At 40.0% G+C, this 21,174-nt stretch overlaps 1 protein-coding gene across 1 annotated transcript; it reads left to right on the plus strand.

The window, feature by feature from the left end:
* On the plus strand, positions 1–18,030 carry prrg2.S (proline rich Gla (G-carboxyglutamic acid) 2 (transmembrane) S homeolog). The gene is given in 7 exon segments (NM_001092184.1): positions 1–262; positions 9,219–9,333; positions 10,305–10,468; positions 11,590–11,635; positions 11,716–11,842; positions 12,636–12,791; positions 16,044–18,030. Coding segments are annotated over 6 exon segments (627 nt in total). The 5' UTR covers positions 1–262; positions 9,219–9,230; the 3' UTR covers positions 16,075–18,030.
* The last annotated feature ends 3,144 nt before the right edge of the window (positions 18,031–21,174 follow it).

Here is a 21,174-nt window from a genome sequence, read left to right on the forward strand (position 1 = left end):
CCCGGGAGAGAGCGAGCGCTACGTTCAGCCCCTGGGAACCAGTCATCAGTCGGTGCCATCTCCTGTCCATCTTCTGCCTGCGGCTCCTTCTCTACAGACCCAGATCGATTCGCTCGGCAGCTCTCCGCATGGACACACGCTCGGGAAACAGCGATTATTTATAGGCGACCCGTGACACCTGGAACGTGTTAAAGGCGAAGGAGAAGTAGAACAAACGCCGCTCCCCGGGGGAATCGGTTTATTGATGATTGCTGCAGAATCGGTAGGTGATCGCGCTGAGTCGGTAGCGACCGCTTTTTTTATTTGTATTTTTATAGAGAGAGAGAGAGAGATGTTTATCCGTTCCCAGTCTGTGAGTGTATTGATTCCATTAGCTGGTGCATTGCATGGCACAGACTGGGAGCAGAGACACCTGCCGACCCCCCGCGTAGCTGAACTACAACAGTTACTAGAGGCAGGTTGGGGGCAAGGTAGTCTCACTTAAATCATATTATTTTTATTTCCTGCAGTAACTCCGACACAGTCTATTCCCTTGAATGGAAAACGAGGCGAGCCATAGAAATAAAAAATAACTTGGCAAAAAGAAAGCCTGCTGAGTTTCCCTTTAAACTGAACTTTGTCTGGGGAAGGGGTTAATAAACATGGGCTTTAAATCCTTTTCCTTATTCGTTTTTGTGAGTCCCAGGATAACAGTCTAGGGGTTAACCCTTAGTATCCCCCAGGGCACTGCGGCTATTTTTGTACAATGGGAGGGGCAGCGAATATGCAAGAGACCATATCACCTTTCAACAATAGACTCTTGTATCTTGCGTAAGCAATAAAATAAAAAGCAAATAAACTAAACAGGCACAGTGTTAAATGGCATGGAAAAACATGATTTTTTTTCAAAACACATCAGTTAATAGAGCTACTCCAGCAGAATTCTGCACTGAAATCCATTTCTCAAAAAAACAGATTTTTTTATATTCAATTTTGAAATCTGACATGGGGCCAGACATTTTGTCAATTTCCCAGCTGCCCCTGGTCATGTGACTTGTGCCTGCACTTTAGGAGAGAATTGCTTTCTGGCAGGCTGCTGTTTTTCCTTCTCAATGTAACTGAATGTGTCTCAGTGAGACATGGGTTTTCATTATTTAGTGTTGTTCTTAGATCTACCAGGCAGCTGTTATCTTGTGTTAGGGAGCTGCTATCTGGTTACCTTCCCATTGTTCTTTTGTTTGGCTGCTGGGAGGGTAAAGGGAGGGGGGTGATATCACTCCAACTTGCAGTACAGCAGTAAAGAGTGATTGAAGTTGATCAGAGCACAAGTCACATGACTTGGGGCAGCTGGTAAATTGACAATTTGTCTAGCCCCATGTCAGATTTCAAAATTGAATAATGCTGGAGCAGCACTATTAACTGATTTATTTTGGAAAAAAGTATCCCTTTAAAGAACCAGTAATGCCACAAAATGAAAGGGGTTGGATGCATTTAATCAGGGGAACTGAAGACTTTTACAATTGGAAACAAGGGGCTATATAGTGTGTTTTACATGCAACACAATATATTTCTGGATGGAAAAACACCCCTGGTGCTGGTGTTGGTGTTTTCTTTCTCTACATATGCACTGCTTTTCCGTGCACGGTGGTACAGTCCGTGTGTGTGTGTGTGTGTTTTATTTATATATATATATATAGACAAATACAAGATTCCTCTGCACTCAACCCATTATCAATATATTTAAGACAGAGACATTTTGTGCATACTGCTACTGAAAAATGCCTTACCCTTTAAACAAAACAGGGATTGTTTGTCCATATATTGCAATATATTTAAGCTGGCCAACTACGTCAAAGTCATCCCATATCTGGCCAGTCCTATGCTCAATTTTCATTTGATTCATTAAGAATTCTATGGTTTCATTATACATTTTATAAAAGGGACGAATACGTTTTACCTGCAACTTACTAGCTGCTTTCAAAGTAAAACTCCCAAACTTGGCTGCCCTTTTATTAGACACCAGTGGGATCACCTGACTATAGTTGGAGGGGGTGGGAGCTACAACATGGAGCTGGTCACTGCTCTTGTAGAACTATAACAAACAAGGGAAAGTTGTGCTCACCACTAGTTTTTAAAATCATTAGGCGGGGGTGCAATGAGGGTGTGACCACAAAATACATATAGACAAATACAAGATTCCTCTGCACTCAACCCATTATCAATATATTTAAGACAGAGACATTTTGTGCATACTGCTACTGAAAAATGCCTTACCCTTTAAACAAAACAGGGATTGTTTGTCCATATATTGCAATATATTTTTTTATATATATATATATATATATATATATATATATATATATATATATATATATATATATATATATATATATATATATATATATATATATATATATATATAGTGAATAAAGTATCCCTCGTGTATTATATAAGGATGTTTATAAGTTACCAAGGAGTTTCATGACCATATAAAAACACGAGTGTTTTTATACAGGTCATGAAACTCCAAGGTAACTTATAAACATCCTTATATTTTACAAGAGGGGTACTTTATTTATTATAATACACATGTTTCAGTGAGTCATGTGACAGAAATGACATCAGAACTCACCGTTATATATATATATATATATATATATATATATATATATATATATATATATATATATATATATATATATATATATATATATATATATATATATATATATAACGGTGAGTATATAGTGGATAATGTACACCCTACTGTAATTTATAAAGATATTATAGGTCACAGAGGAGTTATGTCACATACAGGTCACATAACTCCGAGGTGGCTTCTGATATCTTTATAAAGTTCTAGTAGGGGGTACATTATGCATTATAATCTACATTTTGTGGGGGGGGTCGGCTTAGAAATTTTGATCGCCGGTGTCCGTTTTGGGCGCGCGGCGTCAAATTCCGGCACGCTGCCTCAAAATTCGGGGCATTACCTCGTGTTATGGAAATAAAAGAAATTTGAACACTTGAAAATCTGGTGTGCTGGTCCATTTTGAAGGTTATATATATTCACTATTCACTATATATACTGTAGATAGATAGATAGATGATAGAAAGATAGATAGATACAGATACACATATGTAAATAATATAGTCAATATAGTACCCCCTCTTGTAAATTATAAGAATATTATAAGTTACCGTATGTCACCATATAAAAACACAAGGCCGTTTATAACTGATGACATCAGAACTCACCGTAAGAATATAATTTAAAAGATATTCATGGCCTTTGTGTATTATATCCTTATTAACAGTTCTTAGTGATGTCATCAGTTATAAACTGAGCTTTGTAGTGTCATTATTGTCACATGACTCACTAAAACTTTTGTATTATAATGAATAAAGTACCCCGTATTGGAAAATATGAGGATAATAACCTTGGAGTTAGTGATGGGCGAAAACATTTTGAACGCGTGTCCGAAAAGTCGCTCGCTTCAAAATTGATGCGGTCGTAGTTTTTCGAGTTTTACACATTTTTCGCTGTTTTGCAAATTATTCGGCAAAGCGAAACGGGAGAAATTTGCCCATCACTTCTGAGTTCCATGACCTGTATAAAGGAACTCTGCCTTTGACCTCCTGCTCATTGAACTCCTCGGTCACTTATAATATCCTTATATTTTCCAATAGGTTGTACTTTATAAAATATATACAATATATATCCAAGTTTATCTGTAGGAGATTTATAAGAGGGTATTTGCCTCCCCGTGTCCAATCACAAGGCTCCTGCATTGGTTTCCCTATATTCTAGTGCTGTAAGAGGGATGGAGCAGTATTGTGTTTTGGAGGCTGTGCAGAATACTATGCTTTTAGTACATAAGTGGCAAATTAAAGGAGTCCGATGTTATTCAAGGCTTTCTACATTACCCATATAAATACATTTACAATAGGGCTTGGCTTCTTTTCAAATTGACACCATTTTTTTTTTTTATAACATGAGAATTTTACCTTCAGATTGCATAGATATAGGAAAATACAAAGTCATTCATGCAGCATGGTGATATTTAGTTGCTAGAATAGAGCCGCCTCCCAGTGGAGCTAAACGGCAATCCGTGACATTAATGCACAACACTATTGCATGGCCTCACCCCAAGTGCTCCAGCATTGGCAGTAGTAGATGAAATGGCCCTAGGCAGACCTGTTGGCTCTCCTAATTTTCCATGGGAGTAACTTTGTTTTTACAGGGTCTGGGCAAGGGCATGGCATGGGTGCAACTAAAACCATTCAGTTTCCTGGAGGCTGGCTTTCCTGCCCAGGTGCAAGGATGTATTTTGGCTTCGAAGGGAAAATTCACTGTTGTTTAAACGTTTGTTATCCTGGCAGGGCAGAGGTTTTTCTAATAAACATTAAAGGGAAACTCCGGCTTCCAAACCAAAGTTTGATAAAGAGGCCCACATTACACAGAAACCCCTAATATAACCATCACAGTTACCTGTATCTTCAAAAAGTATGAATAAATGCCATTTTCTGTGCTGAAATCCAGCTGTTTAACAGTTCTTCTCTTTCTGCATCATTTGAAATACTGGCAGTGAAGGCGGGACTAAACACTGATGTTACAAATTGTAACAACTACTCCACAGCTTACAGACAGCATGCAGGAACTACATAACCCACAATGCATTGCACTGTAATGTTCTGTTCCTTATTGAAATCACGTGTGCAGGGAATTGTGGGGTTTGGAGGATGCAGGCTGAGGACAGATGGCTGTTGATACAAAGTAACAGTAGTCAGTCAGCTCCGCAAAGTAGTCAGACAGATCGACAGGAGAGCAGTGGGCTAGGCTTAGGAAACTGTCAAAAATCATGAAAAGTCTGCATATTTTTTAAGTGATATATATTGCAACGTTGCTTAAAATTATGTTTACTTTCCAAAAAGCTTGTTTTTGTTTAGTTCCCCTTTAATTTGATGAATATGAAGGAGCAGATTTTAAAATTTCTTTCACGTTTTTCACTATTACTGGGGAATTTTCCTGCGATACTAAGTAAGAACAGTAGACATGCAACACTTTTCACCAGCCCAAAAGGTCAACAATTTGTTTTTCCATGCCCCCAGAAAATCTATATTGTGTATATACATACTCTGTCACACACAAATGATTGTTCTGCTGTCTGGCCTAAACTGAAAGGTGTTAAGAAATACCCATATAATATGCAAAAACATCAATATCCTTTAAATTATATTCCTCCTAAGTAAAACTTTGTTATGGCATCCGTTATAATTTGCTTAGGGAGTCATTTTTAGCATTACCCTCGTGCGTTACAAAATAACAATGTACCCCCTGTTGTACAATATGAGGATAATAGAAGAAGAGATGCACTGAAACCACTATTTGGGATTCGGCCGAATCCCCCCTGAAAGATTTGGCTGAATACCGACCTGAATCCAAATCCTAGTTTACATATGCAAATTAGGGGCAGGAAAGAAAAAAGTGGAAAAATTTTTTTTACCTTGCTTTGTGATGAAAAGTCACGTCATTCCCCTTTCCGCCCCTAATTTACAAATTATGATTTGGTTCGGCCAGGCACAAGGATGTGGCTGAATCCTGCTGAAAAAGGCCGAATCCCAAACCTGCATCCCTAAATAGAAGGCACCTTGGAGTTCCACTGCCTGTATAAAAGCACTTTGCATGTGACCTATCTTGTATGATCATGGAACTCCTCATTGACCTCTAATATCTTTATATTCTAAAACAGAGGGTACTTTATTTCATATATATAGTGAATAAAGTACCCCCCTCTTATAATAATATAAGGATATTATAAGTTACCGAGGAGTTTCATGACCATATAAAAACACAAGGCCGAAGGCCGAGTGCTTTTATACAGGTCATGGAACTCCGAGGTAACTTCTAATATCCTCATATTTTACAACTGGGGGTACTTTATTTATTATAATACACAAGTTTCAGTGAGTCATGTAACAGAAATGACATCAGAACTCACCGTTTATAACTGATGACATCAGAACTCACCGTTTATAAGGATATAATTTACAAGATATTCATAGCTTTTGTGTATTATAAATATATAAATACATCCCACACAAACATTATTGCAGCAGTTTGCCCTGATTTATTATCACATACAGTAGAACCCCCATTTTCATTTTTTCAGGGGAGCAGGAAAAAATGATGAAAAATCCAGGAAAATGTAAAATCAGGAGCACAGGAGTCTTTTTACTTTGCAATACATTATTTACTGTTAATAACAAGGATTAAGCATGGCAGCATTCATTTTACATTATGGGGGGCATGTACCTCTCTGGCAGTCACATACACAACCTAAAGCAATAAGTGATTGGTGCAGGACTGTATGAGGGGTAGACTAATTGGAAATTACCATTTACAGGCAGAACAATGGCAAAATATACATATGGTTAGTATGGTAAACCTCTTTATTTCACTAATAACATTCCCAGAGGACAAGGCCATTTTTGGGAACATCAGGACAACAATTTTAAGTAAAATTAAATATGTAAAAATCAGGAAAATGCACTATAAATTAGTTGGACTACAAATAAAAAATGTACAATGCAGGAAAACTTAAAATCAGGGATCACTGTATGTAAAGCACCTTTATATTCCGCAGCACTGTACAGTAGAATGGTGTGCACGGGTATCTTATAGCTAAAAACCATTGACCCCAGTTATTACAATAACTGACTTCATGCTGGGTCCCTTCTAACCAGTGTAGGACTTTTATGCACTTCTATTGGCTGTGCTTCTCATGACAATGGACAATCTTGTGTGCCATAACCCTAAGCATTCTGTTTAGGAGAACATCAGCGTTCTGCATAGTCCACTCTCTATTTGCTTTTCCTCTTGAGACAACACAAGGTGTGACCGCAACAAATGCTTTCGCTTTTCCTTTGTTTGCACAACTCTGTTATATGGCTTGTCGGCAGCATGTTCAATAAAACATAACTGTTTTGGCTTTACCAGGGAAGCATTTTATATACAACTGGAATGTTGGTCAGTGGTTTTCTAAGGGCTGTGGTTGATGGGAAGATTTGTCATCTATGATTAAAAAAAAAAAAAAAAAAAAAAAAGTTCAAATGAGGGTGACAAATCCCGAAAAATAATTCTTTATCAGCAATAACTGAAATTACCGATGGCCGGCCCTAAAGGTACAGTGAGAGCTGCAGTTTGTATTCAATTTGGCGTGCCCCATAGGAAACCATAAATCCTATTTAAGGTTTTCTACATTTTACACTTTTTTTTTGTTTTGTATTTTTTTTTGTGGTCCCATTTCCCTGATTTCCATTTTCCTATATTTTAGGGTAAGGTCACACTAGGCTTTTTGGGGAGATTTAGTAGCCTGGCGACTAATAGCCTTGTCTTTGTGGCGACCAATCTCCCCGAACACCTTCCCTCACTCTTGCGCTGGCTAAAATGAAAAATCGCTGGCACTAAGCACACGCGGTGATTCGTTTTCCGAAGTCGCACAAAGTTTCCTCGTGAGGCGACTAAATCTCTCAAAACGCCTAGTGTGACCTTACCCTTAGATGATTTTTTTTCTGGTCCCCTGAAAATGTAAAATTAGTCTTCTATTGTATGTCCCAGGGGGAGGGGTTGCATTCTTTGCCTTTATATTTTTCTGCCTATTTCTGGCCTCTGCAGTAACAATGAAATATGCCCTACTGATTTGTAGTGTTAAAGGAGAAGTAATGCCCAACTGAGGTTCAGCAGCCCTAGAGCCATAATGATCCAGATCATCAAAGTTGCCCCATAAGAAACAATTCTGAGTCTGTCCCTAAATGAGTGACAGCAGACCAGAGCATGTGCATTCAATCAACAGATCTAAAAATGCCCCCTTTAGCTCCCCATCTTCAGACCTATAAATCTTTTTGACTTGTACAGAGACTAAAACTGGCCATAGATGTAAAGGTTTTTAAAAGATCCCATCCTCATCGTGAGACCACGATTTTCTCGGAAGTTGGAACGATCGTACGAATTGTCCATCAACTAAAAAGACCAATTTGCCAGGAAAACAAAGGCTATCTGCCTGCTTGGCCCTGCAAACATAGATAGATTGCACTGGGACCGACAAAGATTTTTTAACCTGGCCAATCAATTTCCTGAACGATGTCGGCTAAAAAATCATAAGATGTTCGATCGTTCGAATTCACTAACCGCACGATAATTTCCGAAGGATTGATCGGTCTTCGCTAAAATCGGTCGTTTGGCAAGAGAAATCTTTGCGTCTATGGGGACCTTAAGAAAATTTTTTCTTAGTGCTGTTTTAAAGGGGTCTGCTATGCAAATGTTTATTAATAGTGATGAGCAAATCTGCTTAGATTTGTGATATCTGTGAGATTTTGCACTCTTGGGGCGAATAGATGGCAACATGTTTCACCATTTCTTAATCTCCTTGCATCTAATGCTTGCCCTGGCTGTCGCTTCTGTGGGTAATGCTTGTGCCGATCTCCTGCTTGGCAAAGGCTTTCTAGAAGAATATCTGCTGCATATTCGCAAAAACCTTTGCCGCAGGCAAACTCGCAAATTTCACTGAAAATTCATCAGTGGCTAATTTAAGTAGCTAAATAAACAATGCTATATTTTGGGCAAAAACTCCAAACTCTGCCAACTGAAGTGAAAAGTTAACAGTTAACAAAGTTTCTATAGGACTATAGGAGACTCCCACAATATTATATGTCTTTCAATTGGCCATAATTCTTTCCTTTTAGTTTTTTAATGATTTGCCTTTTTCTTCTGACTCTTTCCCTCTTTCAGATGGGGGTCACTGACCCCATCTAAAAAGAAATGCTCTGTAAGGCTACACATTTATTGTTATTGCTATTTTTTATTATTATTTTTTTCTATTTAGGTCTCTCTTATTCATATTTCAAGTCTCTTATTTATGACTGCTAGGGTAATTGTGATGCTAGCAACCAGATTGCTGAAATTGCAAACTGGAGAACTGCTGAATAAAAAGCTAAATAACTAAAAAAAATAAATAAAAAAAACACAAATAATAAAAAATTTAGACCAATTGTAGATTCTCTCAGAATATCACTCTCTACTGCGTACTAAAAGTTAATTTAAAGGTGAACAACCATTGATTATATGTTGAGCAAGGTATTGCCCATTTAGCTAACATCACTATATTTGAACGTGGCACATGATGTAATTGAATCAGTGGAAGCAAAGCACATATGAAATCCTCTGTTTATATGGGCAGGTGCAGGACATGATGTGGAGAGGAGGTTTCTTGGTTCTTCAAGCGATTGCAGCTGCCAGCGGCTTTATCCTCCCAGCCCAGAGAGTGGCACCAGTACAAAACCCAGATAAAGGAGGTGAGTTTATTTTCAAATGACCTTGCCCCTTTAAAATACATACTCTACTGTGCCTTAGAGAATTTGTAGTCTATAGTTTTCTATTCATAGGGCTGGCTGTAGGCCTGGTGAATGGTGGGCCCTACGTGAAGGTTGCAATGAGATGTGATTTGGTTTATTTGTGCTTCTTAAAAACCACCCTCAATCCATTTAAAGGAGAACTAACCCCCCTAATGTTGCAGGCATTGCCCCCTCTCCCTCCCCGCAATGTGGTTTAGTCCTAAAAAACCATGTAGCAGAAGCCACCTGTTTGAGGCCTGTGAAGACGTTTACAAATTAGAGGCAGAACAAGCAGTTCACAAAAGAAGAGATAGATACAGCTTGCAATTGTAATTTAGTCTAAAGCTGGCCATAGACGCAAAGATAAAATCAAAAGTACAAATCAAAGGTTCATATGATTTTCGGACTGTGTGTGGATCGTCTCAACATTTTCCGTACCATGGCGATCCATTGTTTAAGTCTGTCAACAGGTTAGAAGATTTCTCTGCATGTGTTGCCTATCTGACGATATCAGTGGGTGACTGTCATTACTATTATTTGGACATTTGTACAATTGCTGTCACTGCCAGAACATCCTCTGATTTGTTGTTTTACTACTTTATTTAATCTGAATGGTTAGTGGTAGGTCAGAAGATTGCGTTGTACGATCGTTCGTGGGATACAAGGCTAAAGTCTGCACGTCTATGGCCATCTTAAGAATAACTTCTCAACACATCATTGAAATTTGTAAAAGTTGCTTAGACTTACATTATCTTTGATAAGGCAGATTCTTTAAGTTTACATCCCATTTAGGTGCTACATTTTAGAAGACCCAGAAGGAAGGAGGTCCAATCTAATAGTAGTTTTTAATTTTTTTAGCTTGCTAAGAAAAAAGAGTCCTGTTACTGTGACTTCTTTGCTTCTGTACTAATGCTAACACCGATCTCTTGCAGTGTTCCTGGAGGGTTCGGAAGCCAATGCCTTCTTTGCCCGTAGGCTGCTGTACAACAGCTGGGACTTTGAGTTGGTTACACCGGGTAATCTGGAGAGGGAATGTTACGAGGAACAGTGCAACTATGAGGAGGCGCGGGAATGTTTTGAAGACGATGCAAAAACTGTGAGTTTGCTGCAGCCTAAACATTCTCACTCCAACCTGCTCGCTTGCCTTGTGCAGGAATGCTAAAAATCTCCTTCACGCATCACTTAGAATTCAGGCAAAATCAACTACTTTATCAGCCTCTCGCCACCTGAGTTACTTGTTACTCTCTTAATGCCAAGTCTAGGTGTCTTTGTAGCAACAGGAAGCAAATCAGGCACCAGGTATTGGACCGGTTATCCAGAAAAACTCAGATCCCGAGCATTATGGATAAGGTGCTTTTCATAGTTTAACATGTCGAGGCATGTGCTGTCTTTCCATTTGACATGGCTGACATCTCCATACTTTTAGTTCTAATCTAAAAAATAATTTAAACATTAAATTAATCTAACTGGATAGTTCTGGCACCAGTATGTATTTTGTAACTGATCCCAACTAAGATATAATAAATCCTGTTTCAGTATTAGAGGAAGAGGAAATCGTATGTAAAAATTTTAATTATTTAAAATGGAGTTTATGGGCGATTTTCGGGATAAGAGATTCCATAACTTTACTCCAAGGCATCTCCGATTTGTTAGGCAACCCCAATCAATGTAATTGCTATCCTTTGGTCCCCTTGTGTTTAAATAATGTACTGACTTGAGTGTATTCTATAGTGAGCACCACTCTGTTGTCTTTCTTGAGCTCCCATGGATAACTTGCGGCTGTCCTGACTGTTCTAAATGGTCTCATTGTGTTGAGCTATACATGGAGCAAATAAATGGCGTAAACACATGGAGTAGAGTCCTAGACTGGTCCAGTTGGGCAGACGCGCCGAACCCGGACCCGCTGGCCCTCTATTAATCCCCCCTCTTCCTGCACCTGAAACCTACCTGCAGTGCCATCATTTTAGGCCCAACCTGGGACCTGTGAAAACCAGAAGCGACATCTCTCCGGAGGCAGGTCAGCCAGGTTGGGGAAAAGAGTTACATTTAACTGCAGGACTCTAACAGGAGGTGGGGATGCAGCCTACAATCAGCCCGAGTACCCAGGCAGGGTACAGGCCGACAGCGGCCCAAAACCCAACAACCTTGCAAGTATTCCCATGCAGGACTGTTAACACAGAGCATCTCTAATTGTCTTTTGGTATTTGTATTTTACAGGCGGATTTCTGGAAAACGTACACAAAAAATGGATCAGGAGGAAACTGTAAGTACAGTGCAAGTGGACAATTCCACAGGATTTGTCTAGGGCCAACGGTGTTCATTTTATACTCTTTATACTCACAGCTTCCTCTTCATTGGATGTTTCCGGCTTGGTAGCGGGACTGGTAGCTGCACTGATCGCACTGATTATGATTGCAGTGTTGATAATGTACTGTGTCCGATACAGAGTGAAAGCCAGCACCAGAGGAAGGTACGTGGCTGTCTAAGCGATAATGATAATGAGCTGGATCACCTGGGTTGTGCTCATGTGTTTCAGGGCTCCGTATAGTAGATTTTGCCATTTATTTCTCTTCAAATTCAGCCACTCGTGGGTTATTTTGCATGGCAGAAGGTGGTTCTAGGCAGAAATATGGGGAAAAAGAGAAAATGCTCCTTCTTTGATCCCCTTAAAGGAACAGTAACATAAAAAAAGTGTTTTAAAGTAATACAAATATAATGCAGTGTTGCCCTGCATTAGTAAAACTGCTGTTTGCTTCAGAAATGCTACTATTGTTTATATAAATAAGCAGGTGTGTAGCAATGGGGGCAGTCATTCAAAGGAGAAAAGGCTCCGGATACACCACAGATAAGCTCTGTAGAACATAATGGTGTTATCTGTTATCCACTATTTAACCTGTACCATATAGTTTTTTTTTTTCAATTTCCGCCATTGCTACACAGCAGCTTGTTTATATGAACTATAGTAGTGTTTCTGAAGCAAACACATCAGTTTTACCAGTGCAGGGCAACACTACATAATATTTTCATTACTTTAAAACACTTTTTTTTATGTTACTGTTCCTTTAAAGATTTTTGTTTTTTTTCCTTCCTCCAGTCTACTTAGCCACCCACCAGCAACTTATAACATATACACACCTATCCTTACGTGTAAGAGCATGAGTGTATGTATATATATAGATATATAGATATATAGATATATAGATATATAGATATATAGATATATAGATGGTTGTATATAAAATAAATAAATTCTTGGTTCTCAGGCCCCCTGTGCATCTTACAAGTAACTTACCTGCGGCAGAAGATTTACCTCTCACTCAGCTGCCTGTACCGGAACCCAGTGCTCCTGGGCTCCCCAGCTATGAAGAAGCATTGGAGGCATCAGGCACATATGACGCCCCACCACCTCCCTATCAAAGGTAATGGCTGCTGTTTCATACGTTTTTATGTATGTATATTTTTATTTATATAGCGCTACTTATGCACTCAGCACTGTTGTATATTATGCATTCCACCTAGAGAAAAGAAATCCCAGCCTTTCCGTCATCTGCATTTACTAATAACACTGGCCTCAAGAATCATTTTTACTATTGAGACCAATAATTCACTTGGCTGGCAACCATCATTTTAATAAAATGGAACAATCCCTAAAATGCAAGTGAAATTGCTCACTGGTTTCTAATACCACTAGGGTTGCCATCTTTTTGCTAAATTTTTTTACCGGCTGGTGGGGGGCAGGAACAAAAAGCGGTGGGTGTGACGTCAAAGGTGGCGGGCCACGGCGCAGAGATTTCGGAACTGAGGACAAAAGATACGTCAAAGGGGATTGGGGGTGGGCCACGAGGGGTCTTTTTAAGGGTATTACAAATTTACCGGCAGCTACATTGCTGATAAATTTGTAATACCGGCCCCGGCCTTGCCAGGTTTTTTAAAATACCGACCGGGTTGCAACCCTAAATACCAGTAACCCCTGCAACCAGAAAATAGATTTTATTGCAATTCTGCTCTGCCACTAGGTGGAGCATGTAGAGCAGAGGTCCCCAACTTTTTTCACCCCGTGAGCACCATTCAGATGTATAAAAAGTTGGGGAGCAACACAAGCATAAAAAAAATGTTCTTAGGGGTGCCAAATGAGGGCTGTGATTGGCCATTTGCTAGCCCCTGTGTGAACTGGCAACCTACTGGAGGCTCTATTTGGCAGTACACCTGTTTTGTTTGCAACAAAAACTTGTCTCTAAGCCTGGAATTAAAAAATAAGCACCTGCTTTGAGGCCACTGGGAGCAACATCCAAGGGGTTGGCGAGCAACATGTTACTCACGAGCTACTGGTTGGGGATCACTGATGTAAAGAAACCGCTATATCCCTGGAAGTTGCATGGTGCAAAGACTCCAGGTATAATTATCTCTCCCTTCTAGATAAAGTAAGGATATGCTGGAGCTGATTGCCTGGCGACTACTCGACTCTTCTGCGGGGAGACAATCTCCCCAAACCTGCCGCCAGACAAAACACCAGCGAGAATGCTTCCTCGTGAGGCAGCTTCGGACATCTTCGGAAATCGAAGCGCCACGAGTGCATTAGCGCTATCGTTTTGTCATTATAGCAGGCGAAGGCAGTTTGGGGAGATTGTCACCCCGCAGAAGAGGCGATTAGTCGCCAGGCGACTAAATCTCCCCAAATCTGTCCGTGTGCCCTATAGAATACTTAGGATATTAGTAGCCACTGCTTGAAGAGAGCTGCAAATATGCTTTTATTGTTTCCTGTGTCCCCACAGGAAACAATGAAACCTTTTTATAGTAACAGTTTCTCATTGATACAAGGCCAGGGTGCTTTGATACTATGTCTTTCCCACAACATGCCCTGAAATCACCCATTGTGACCCAAGTCCAAATCGGACCTTAAGGATCTATGTCAGGAGAATAGATATAAGACAGACTGTGTTCAAGCAAGAAGAATACAACTTTTTAATGAAAATAAGATATTATAAGTATTTATTGGCAGACATTTGCACATACCATTTTTTTTGTTTAGGGACACACTGGAGTTTCATATAGCCACGCATGTCAGACAGTGTCAGGAGCAGGAGTCTGTAAGGACTGGGCTTCCCTATAACTCCTGGTGCTACACTCTGCTCCTCCAAGTGCCTTTTATGAGTACTTGCTCCATGGGGAAACATAAATTACCCCTATGATGGTGGTGTTGTTATTATTAACATTTATTTATATAGCGCCAGCATATTATGTGTTTATACAACTAAATTACATTTATTACATACATAGAACATATGGAGTAACATACATCACAACCAATAACGGTACAAAAGGTGAGGAAGGCCCTGTGCAAAGGAGCTTACAATCTAAAGGGAAGGCAATACACCTATATATACAGTTGTGTTCAAAATAATAGCAGTCCGACATCACTAACCTGATCAATCACTGTTTTTGGTTACAATTCAATTTCTACACGGCAAATAATTTAGTAGTAGGTGTAGTAGAGTAATAGAAAACCAACAGACCCAACAGTCCTGACATACTGCTGCTTATGTGTCACTTTATCATTAATAAAGTGGTCTCATAAAGCCCCCCCCCCCACTTTAAAACTCTGTGCGAAAACTGCCATAGCGCAGGTCTGGGCCAGCGGGGGCCCACCGGTTTTTCCCCGGTGTCCCGCCAACCCAGTCTGACCCTGTTCATTGGGCAGGTTTGATGTTTCACATCTGTGGTCTTCAATCTGCCAGGTGACATAGTGGCAATTTATGATCAGATTTAAAGGGATACTGTCATGGGAAAACATGTTTTTTTCAAAACGCATCGGTTAATAGTGCTGCTCCAGCAGAATTCTGCACTGAAATCCATTTCTCAAAAAAGAGCAAACAGATTTTTTTTATATTCAATTTTGAAATCTGACATGGGGCTAGACATTCAATTTCCCAGCTGCCCCTGGTCATGTGACTTGTGCCTGCACTTTAGGAGAGAAATGCTTTCTGGCAGGCTGCTGTTTTTCCTTCTCAATGTAACTGAATGTGTCTCAGTGGGACATGGGTTTTTACTATTGAGTGTTGTTCTTAGATCTACCAGGCAGCTGTTATCTTGTGTTAGGGAGCTGCTATCTGGTTACCTTCCCATTGTTCTTTTGTTTGGCTGCTGGGGGGGGGGTAAAGGGAGGGGGTGATATCACTCCAAATTGCAGTACAGCAGTAAAGAGTGATTGAAGTTTATCAGAGCACAAGTCACATGACAGATTTCAAAATTGAATATAAAAAAATCTGTTTGCTCTTTTGAGAAATGGATTTCAGTGCAGAATTCTGCCGGAGCAGCACTATTAACTGATTTATTTTGACATTTTTTTTTCCCATGACAGTATCCCTTTAAGGCCAAACAGTTGGGTCAGATTAATATTGCCCACCTGAAGGTGGGCATATCTGTGAAAGATCCTCTCTTTTGTTGACCACGATAACAATTGAATAATGATAATATAGAGTCTGCATCAGGTTCTGAAATCAAGTGATGTACACTCTATGGCTGAATCAAATCACCAAAGGTACCTTTAGCGAAAATGCCTTGTCAGCTGTCGTAACCTAGGACACTTTATGTGAATAGAGGGGCGAAAGCAGTCCTGAATCTTCCATCTTCTTTCTGCCTCTCTGAATATGTTCTTTCATCTTTGTATTTAGAGGATCCACCAGATCGAATCAGCCGAGCTGAAGAAGGAACGACCAGGACAGACTGTGTGTATGTGCCGGTGCATGTGTGAGACCAGTTCCTGGATGAGACTGGAATGAACTTTCCCTGTTTGAGAGAAACCCTCGCCAGCTTTGGACTGACTACAGTTCCCAGAATCCTCCGCACAAGAGCAACGAGTTAAAGCTCCTGGTCTCATCTGAATGATTTGTACATTTTTATGTTTGTTTTTTTTAATAGATAGGATTGACTTGTCCTTTTTTTGCCAAAGAGGAAACCACTGACCCTAAAAGGACGTTTCCAGATATTTTCTATGTAAAATCTGCATAAAAATGTTTCTCGTATATTTCTTTGCTGTCATATGGTGCATTTCCAATTAGCTGTGAATCTGCTGCACTGGGGCTCGGCCGAAGACTTTAGGGCGGTTACAGGTTTTCAAGAAGCTGCAAGTATGAAAAAATATAATCTAAACAAGGACGACTCTCCTCTTAAACAGATTGTAATGCAAGGATTTGCCCAACCTTTGTCCCTCAGAGAATCCCAAGAATATATTGCTGCAAGTTGCAATTTAAAGGGAATGTTCACCCAAATACGTTTTTTTGTTTTTTTGGGGGGGGGGGAAGCTTTACTTCCAATGCCACTCCCAATAGCAATTAGATATAGAAATATTTATATGGGAATGTTGCTTAGAATTATATTAACTTTATGCTTCTTGGGTGAAGCTCCACTTGTAAAGGGCCACAGGTTGCCTATTCCTGCTGGTACTTATAAAGGGTAAAGCCGACTGTGTGCACAGAGCAGTCGCCTCTGCAAATGGGAGCTGCCATGCTGCTTTTTCTTACAATACGTGCCCACGAAGGGGCGTGCTACTAGTTTTAATTAATGAACAATTACCAAATTCCCACCAATGGCTGCTTTATTCATGTGAAAGCAAATAGGTAGAGCAGGGATGCTCTGGGTACACATTTAGTTATGCCTTGACACTTTATGCTCTGTTTATAGCAGAATAGTTTGTTGATCCTGAATGATATATTTAGGGGTATGTTAAGAATATTTCAATTTCCCTGATGTGAGGGACAAAGGGAAACTCCTATTAAGCTTCTTATCAGGCCTGGACTGGCAATCTGTGCGTTCTTGCAAATGCCAGAGGGGCTACTGTAAGATGCCATAGAAAGGGACTATTAAGTGTGCTGGTAGGGGCTATCTGAGCCTCTGTGTACTTGGAATGCCAGGGCCTATTTTGAATCCCAGTCCAGACCTGCTTCTTATGATGTTTCACAGTACTACAGGGCAAGATGTGTGTGTGTTACTACTGCTTTAAATCTGCTGGACAGGATGGAACCCCCCTTTATAACCTTCTGTAATCACAATTTTAAACTTTAATTTTGGCAGGTCAGGCAGCTTCACAATGTAGCCGTTTAGCATCACGTACACGGATACTCCAACTTTTAAGGGATGCTGGGGGTCTGTAATTCAATTGCTTCATTTTACCATCGCTTTACAGCCCCTTTGACTGCTCAGGGGTTTTTAAAGCCTGAGCAAATTTCTTGGGAGTAACCAACCGGGATTATATTATGGGCTCACTGTATGGAAACACTTAGTACTGTCTCTGAGGAATACCCTACAAATACAGTTTGATAGACACTTTACTCCTTAAATATTGTTAATAGTTTTCCCCCCATGGCGTTGATGGGTTAATGACCACTGATTCTTCCCTTGTGGCTTATTGAAGTGCAGTTGCTTATTGTTATTATTGTCATTTGGCTGTTAACGAGCTTCACATTCCAGTTCTGATATGACCCAGTACTCATTAGCAGGGGTAGCGCAGCCATTTCATATCATTAGGAAAAGTTCAATTTGGCAGATGCGCCTATTAGGGGCGCTGTTACTGCCCGTGACTCCCTTGTTTGTTAGAGACATTTCACTGAAAAGAGGCCTTAACAGAGTTTGTATTTTTAAATAAAGTTGATTTGATAAGAACTCGGTGTACTGTCTTTATTTTGTTCATATCATGCCAATGGCTTATGTTGGCATGGCAGGCTGTTCTTCTGAATTCCCTTAGCCTGCTTGTTTCCAAAATCCTAATGTCTCAATTGTACCCTAACCTTTAGTTTGTAAACTCTAAATTGTAGGGCCCTCTAATCCTATTGTACTCTGTAAATCCTTACTTGTTATCCACCATTTATTCCTTGTTATCCACCATTTATTCCCTGTTTATTATAAGGAAAAGCACTGCTTATCTTGTTGGCGCTTTATCAATAAATGATGATGATCAAACCTTTGTGTTCACCTTTTACAAAGCCCTATTCGTAGTAACTATTTATCGGTCTTCATTTTTTGCATAGGTTTTTACTTGTTTCCCTTCCAATTAAAAAATTTTGTGTAATTGTTGGAGGGTCACTGACCCCAGCAACCTTTTTTTATTGTTTTACATTCTGGGACTCCCCTTTCTGTTCAGGCTCTCTCTTATCAATCCTCTATCTCCAATCTGTCATTAAAACCACTGTCTTGTTGCAAGGTTAAATTGGACCCTAGCAACTACATAACTGCTGAAATGCCTAATTGTGATGAATTTGTTGCGGATCCAGGACTGGGGGTAAAAATGGGTCCCAGCATAAATAATTCAAGTAGAAGTAACAGGATCTTGGGGGGGTGAGGTATTAAAAAATAGCGATGCACCGATTCTGGGATTCGGCCAGGAGTTGGCCTTTTTCAGCAGAATTCGGCTGGGCCGAATCTTCATTTGCATATGCAAATTAGGGGCAGAGAGGGAACTGGTGTGACTTTGTCACAAAACAAGGAAGTTAAAGATAAGTTTTCTCTCTTACCACCCCTAATTTGCATATGCAAATTAGGATTCGGTTCAGTATTCGGCCGAATCTTTCACAAAGGATTCGGGGGTTCAGCCGAATCCAAAATAGTGGATTCAGTGCATCCCTATTAAAAGATATGTAAAACTGCTTAGGGTGCTTTTCTAAGCACTTTTGCAATTTAAAGTGATTATACTTTTCAGTTTCAAAGCAATTAAAGCGGAACAAAAGTTTGTATACTAAACATAAACATGAACTCACTGCACCAGAAGCCTAATTAAACAAATGATATATGCTTTCAAAGTTGGCTGCAGGGGTCACCATCTTGTAACTATGTTAGCCAGACCAAGACTATGCACATGCTCAGAGCTTAGGGATTGTCATAAATTATCAAAACAGCACAAGTCAAATAATATCTGCCATAGAATATGATACAGCAAGACTGATTAATAATCAGAATATACAGACTGCACTGGGTCTGCAGATAGGAATCTCTACACAGTTGCCGTCTGCTCTACAGGGAAACAAGCAAAGCTGCTTGAGTTCTGGGAAGTAACGTGGGTGCCATTTGAAAGTATGATCGTTTCCCTGGAGAGCAGTTAGGGACCATCTGAAGTTTCCTATCCACAGCAGTCAGAGCAAGTAAAATGAAGGGGGAATTTCACTGCATACAGTCAGGTTTTTTATAAAAATGGTAGACATTTTTAATTAAACTATATTGGAGATAGATTTCTTTTTCATTGAAGAAAGTAAAACTAGGATTTTATTTTTTTGCCTTTACATCCCCTTTAAAAGAGAAACAAACCTTTAATAAAAGAAAAACCCTACCCCCTACCTTACGTAGACCTCCTCCCCCCCAGGCTAGCTGCCCCGCCCCCCCCCCCCCGGGCAAATGCCCCTAACTCTTTACTTACCCCTCCATGCAGATTCTGTCCAGTGGAATTCATGGGCGCCATCTTCTTCTCTTCAGTAATCTTAGGAATGAGACCGGCAAAGTGGCGCTTGCGCAGTTGGAGCAACTTTCTGTTTCGTGAAAGCTGTGCAAGCACCAAAATTCCCGAAAATTGCCGAAGCGCCGGTCTCATTTAGAAGAGGCTGAAGATGGCGTCTGTGAACTCCGCTGGACAGAATCTGCATGGAGTGGTAAGTTAAGAGTTTGGGGCAGATAGGCTGGGGGGGGGAGAGGTTTTTTTTTATTAAGGGTTTGTTTCTCAATTAAGTTTTTATCAACTGCCAATAAAATGAATTTTGCAAGAACAACACCATCAAGTGTTCTGATGTTGCTCTACTCAGGAAGGTGATGGGAAAGGGCATCTGAGGCTTCTGATCTTTCCTGAGCAGAGCAACATCCGAACACTTCTCTGTTTTTCTTTCTGAACTTTTATCGCTTTGACTGTACAATTGCAGGAACTGATCAGCAGGTGGCGATGTTGCTACAAAATTCATTATATTGCAAAAGGGCTTAGAAAAATACCCCGAATAATACAGCAAATAATTTTTTAGGGATACTTGTCTTTTAGGGCAGGTATATTCATTTGGTGGGCATCAATAGGTTTGCTCAGTTGGCTGCAGGTGCTGACATGCTGCAATCTGCTTTGGCTCCTTCCCAGGATCCCTATTTGTCTTACAGAAGGAGAAGCTGCCATAACATCTGTGAGTGCTGCAAGCTCTGCTTTTCCTTGGCACATTGTGTGCAGTGATGGGGAAAGCACGTCTCCACTCCCAGCACTCCCTGCTGTCTCAGCCTGCTCTCACTGTGCTTCTCATCTGCCAAGCTCAGTAGGGCTGCAGTTTGGAAGGGATTTTTTTTCCACTCTGTCTGTCTGCTGCTTTATTTTTCTGGTTCGTTTCTTTGGGCAGTGTGATTTCTTTGAGGTTTTGTCTGACAAGCAAAATGTTTATTTTATGGCTGCTGGAAGCCCTGAATTTCTAAGAAATAATAACTGAAGAAAACTTATTGGGAGATGAAGTGCTTAAAGGGGAACCCCTCCCAAATAAAAAAAATGAATAAACCTGTTTATTGCCGAACAGAAGAAAATGTAATTTTAATAAAGGACTTGCCAATATATATTCGCTGCAAGTGTTCAGTGGTTTGTAAAGCTATTTGGACATGTAACTGCGACTGAGAGCAGTTCGTTCTGTTTTCTGGTTCTGACTTATGAAAGAATGTAGCAGAAGGCAGTTGATGAACAGACCTGGAGTAATGACAATAGAATCAGACGGACAGATAGTACTTTAATTAGCAATTACATTTGCAAATATTTTACAAATATGCAATGTTTTTTTTAGCCAAGTTCTCTTTTAAAGGGCAAAT

The sequence above is a fragment of the Xenopus laevis genome, chromosome 7S, assembly GCF_017654675.1.
Source record: "Xenopus laevis strain J_2021 chromosome 7S, Xenopus_laevis_v10.1, whole genome shotgun sequence".
Classification (NCBI taxonomy): domain Eukaryota; kingdom Metazoa; phylum Chordata; class Amphibia; order Anura; family Pipidae; genus Xenopus; species Xenopus laevis.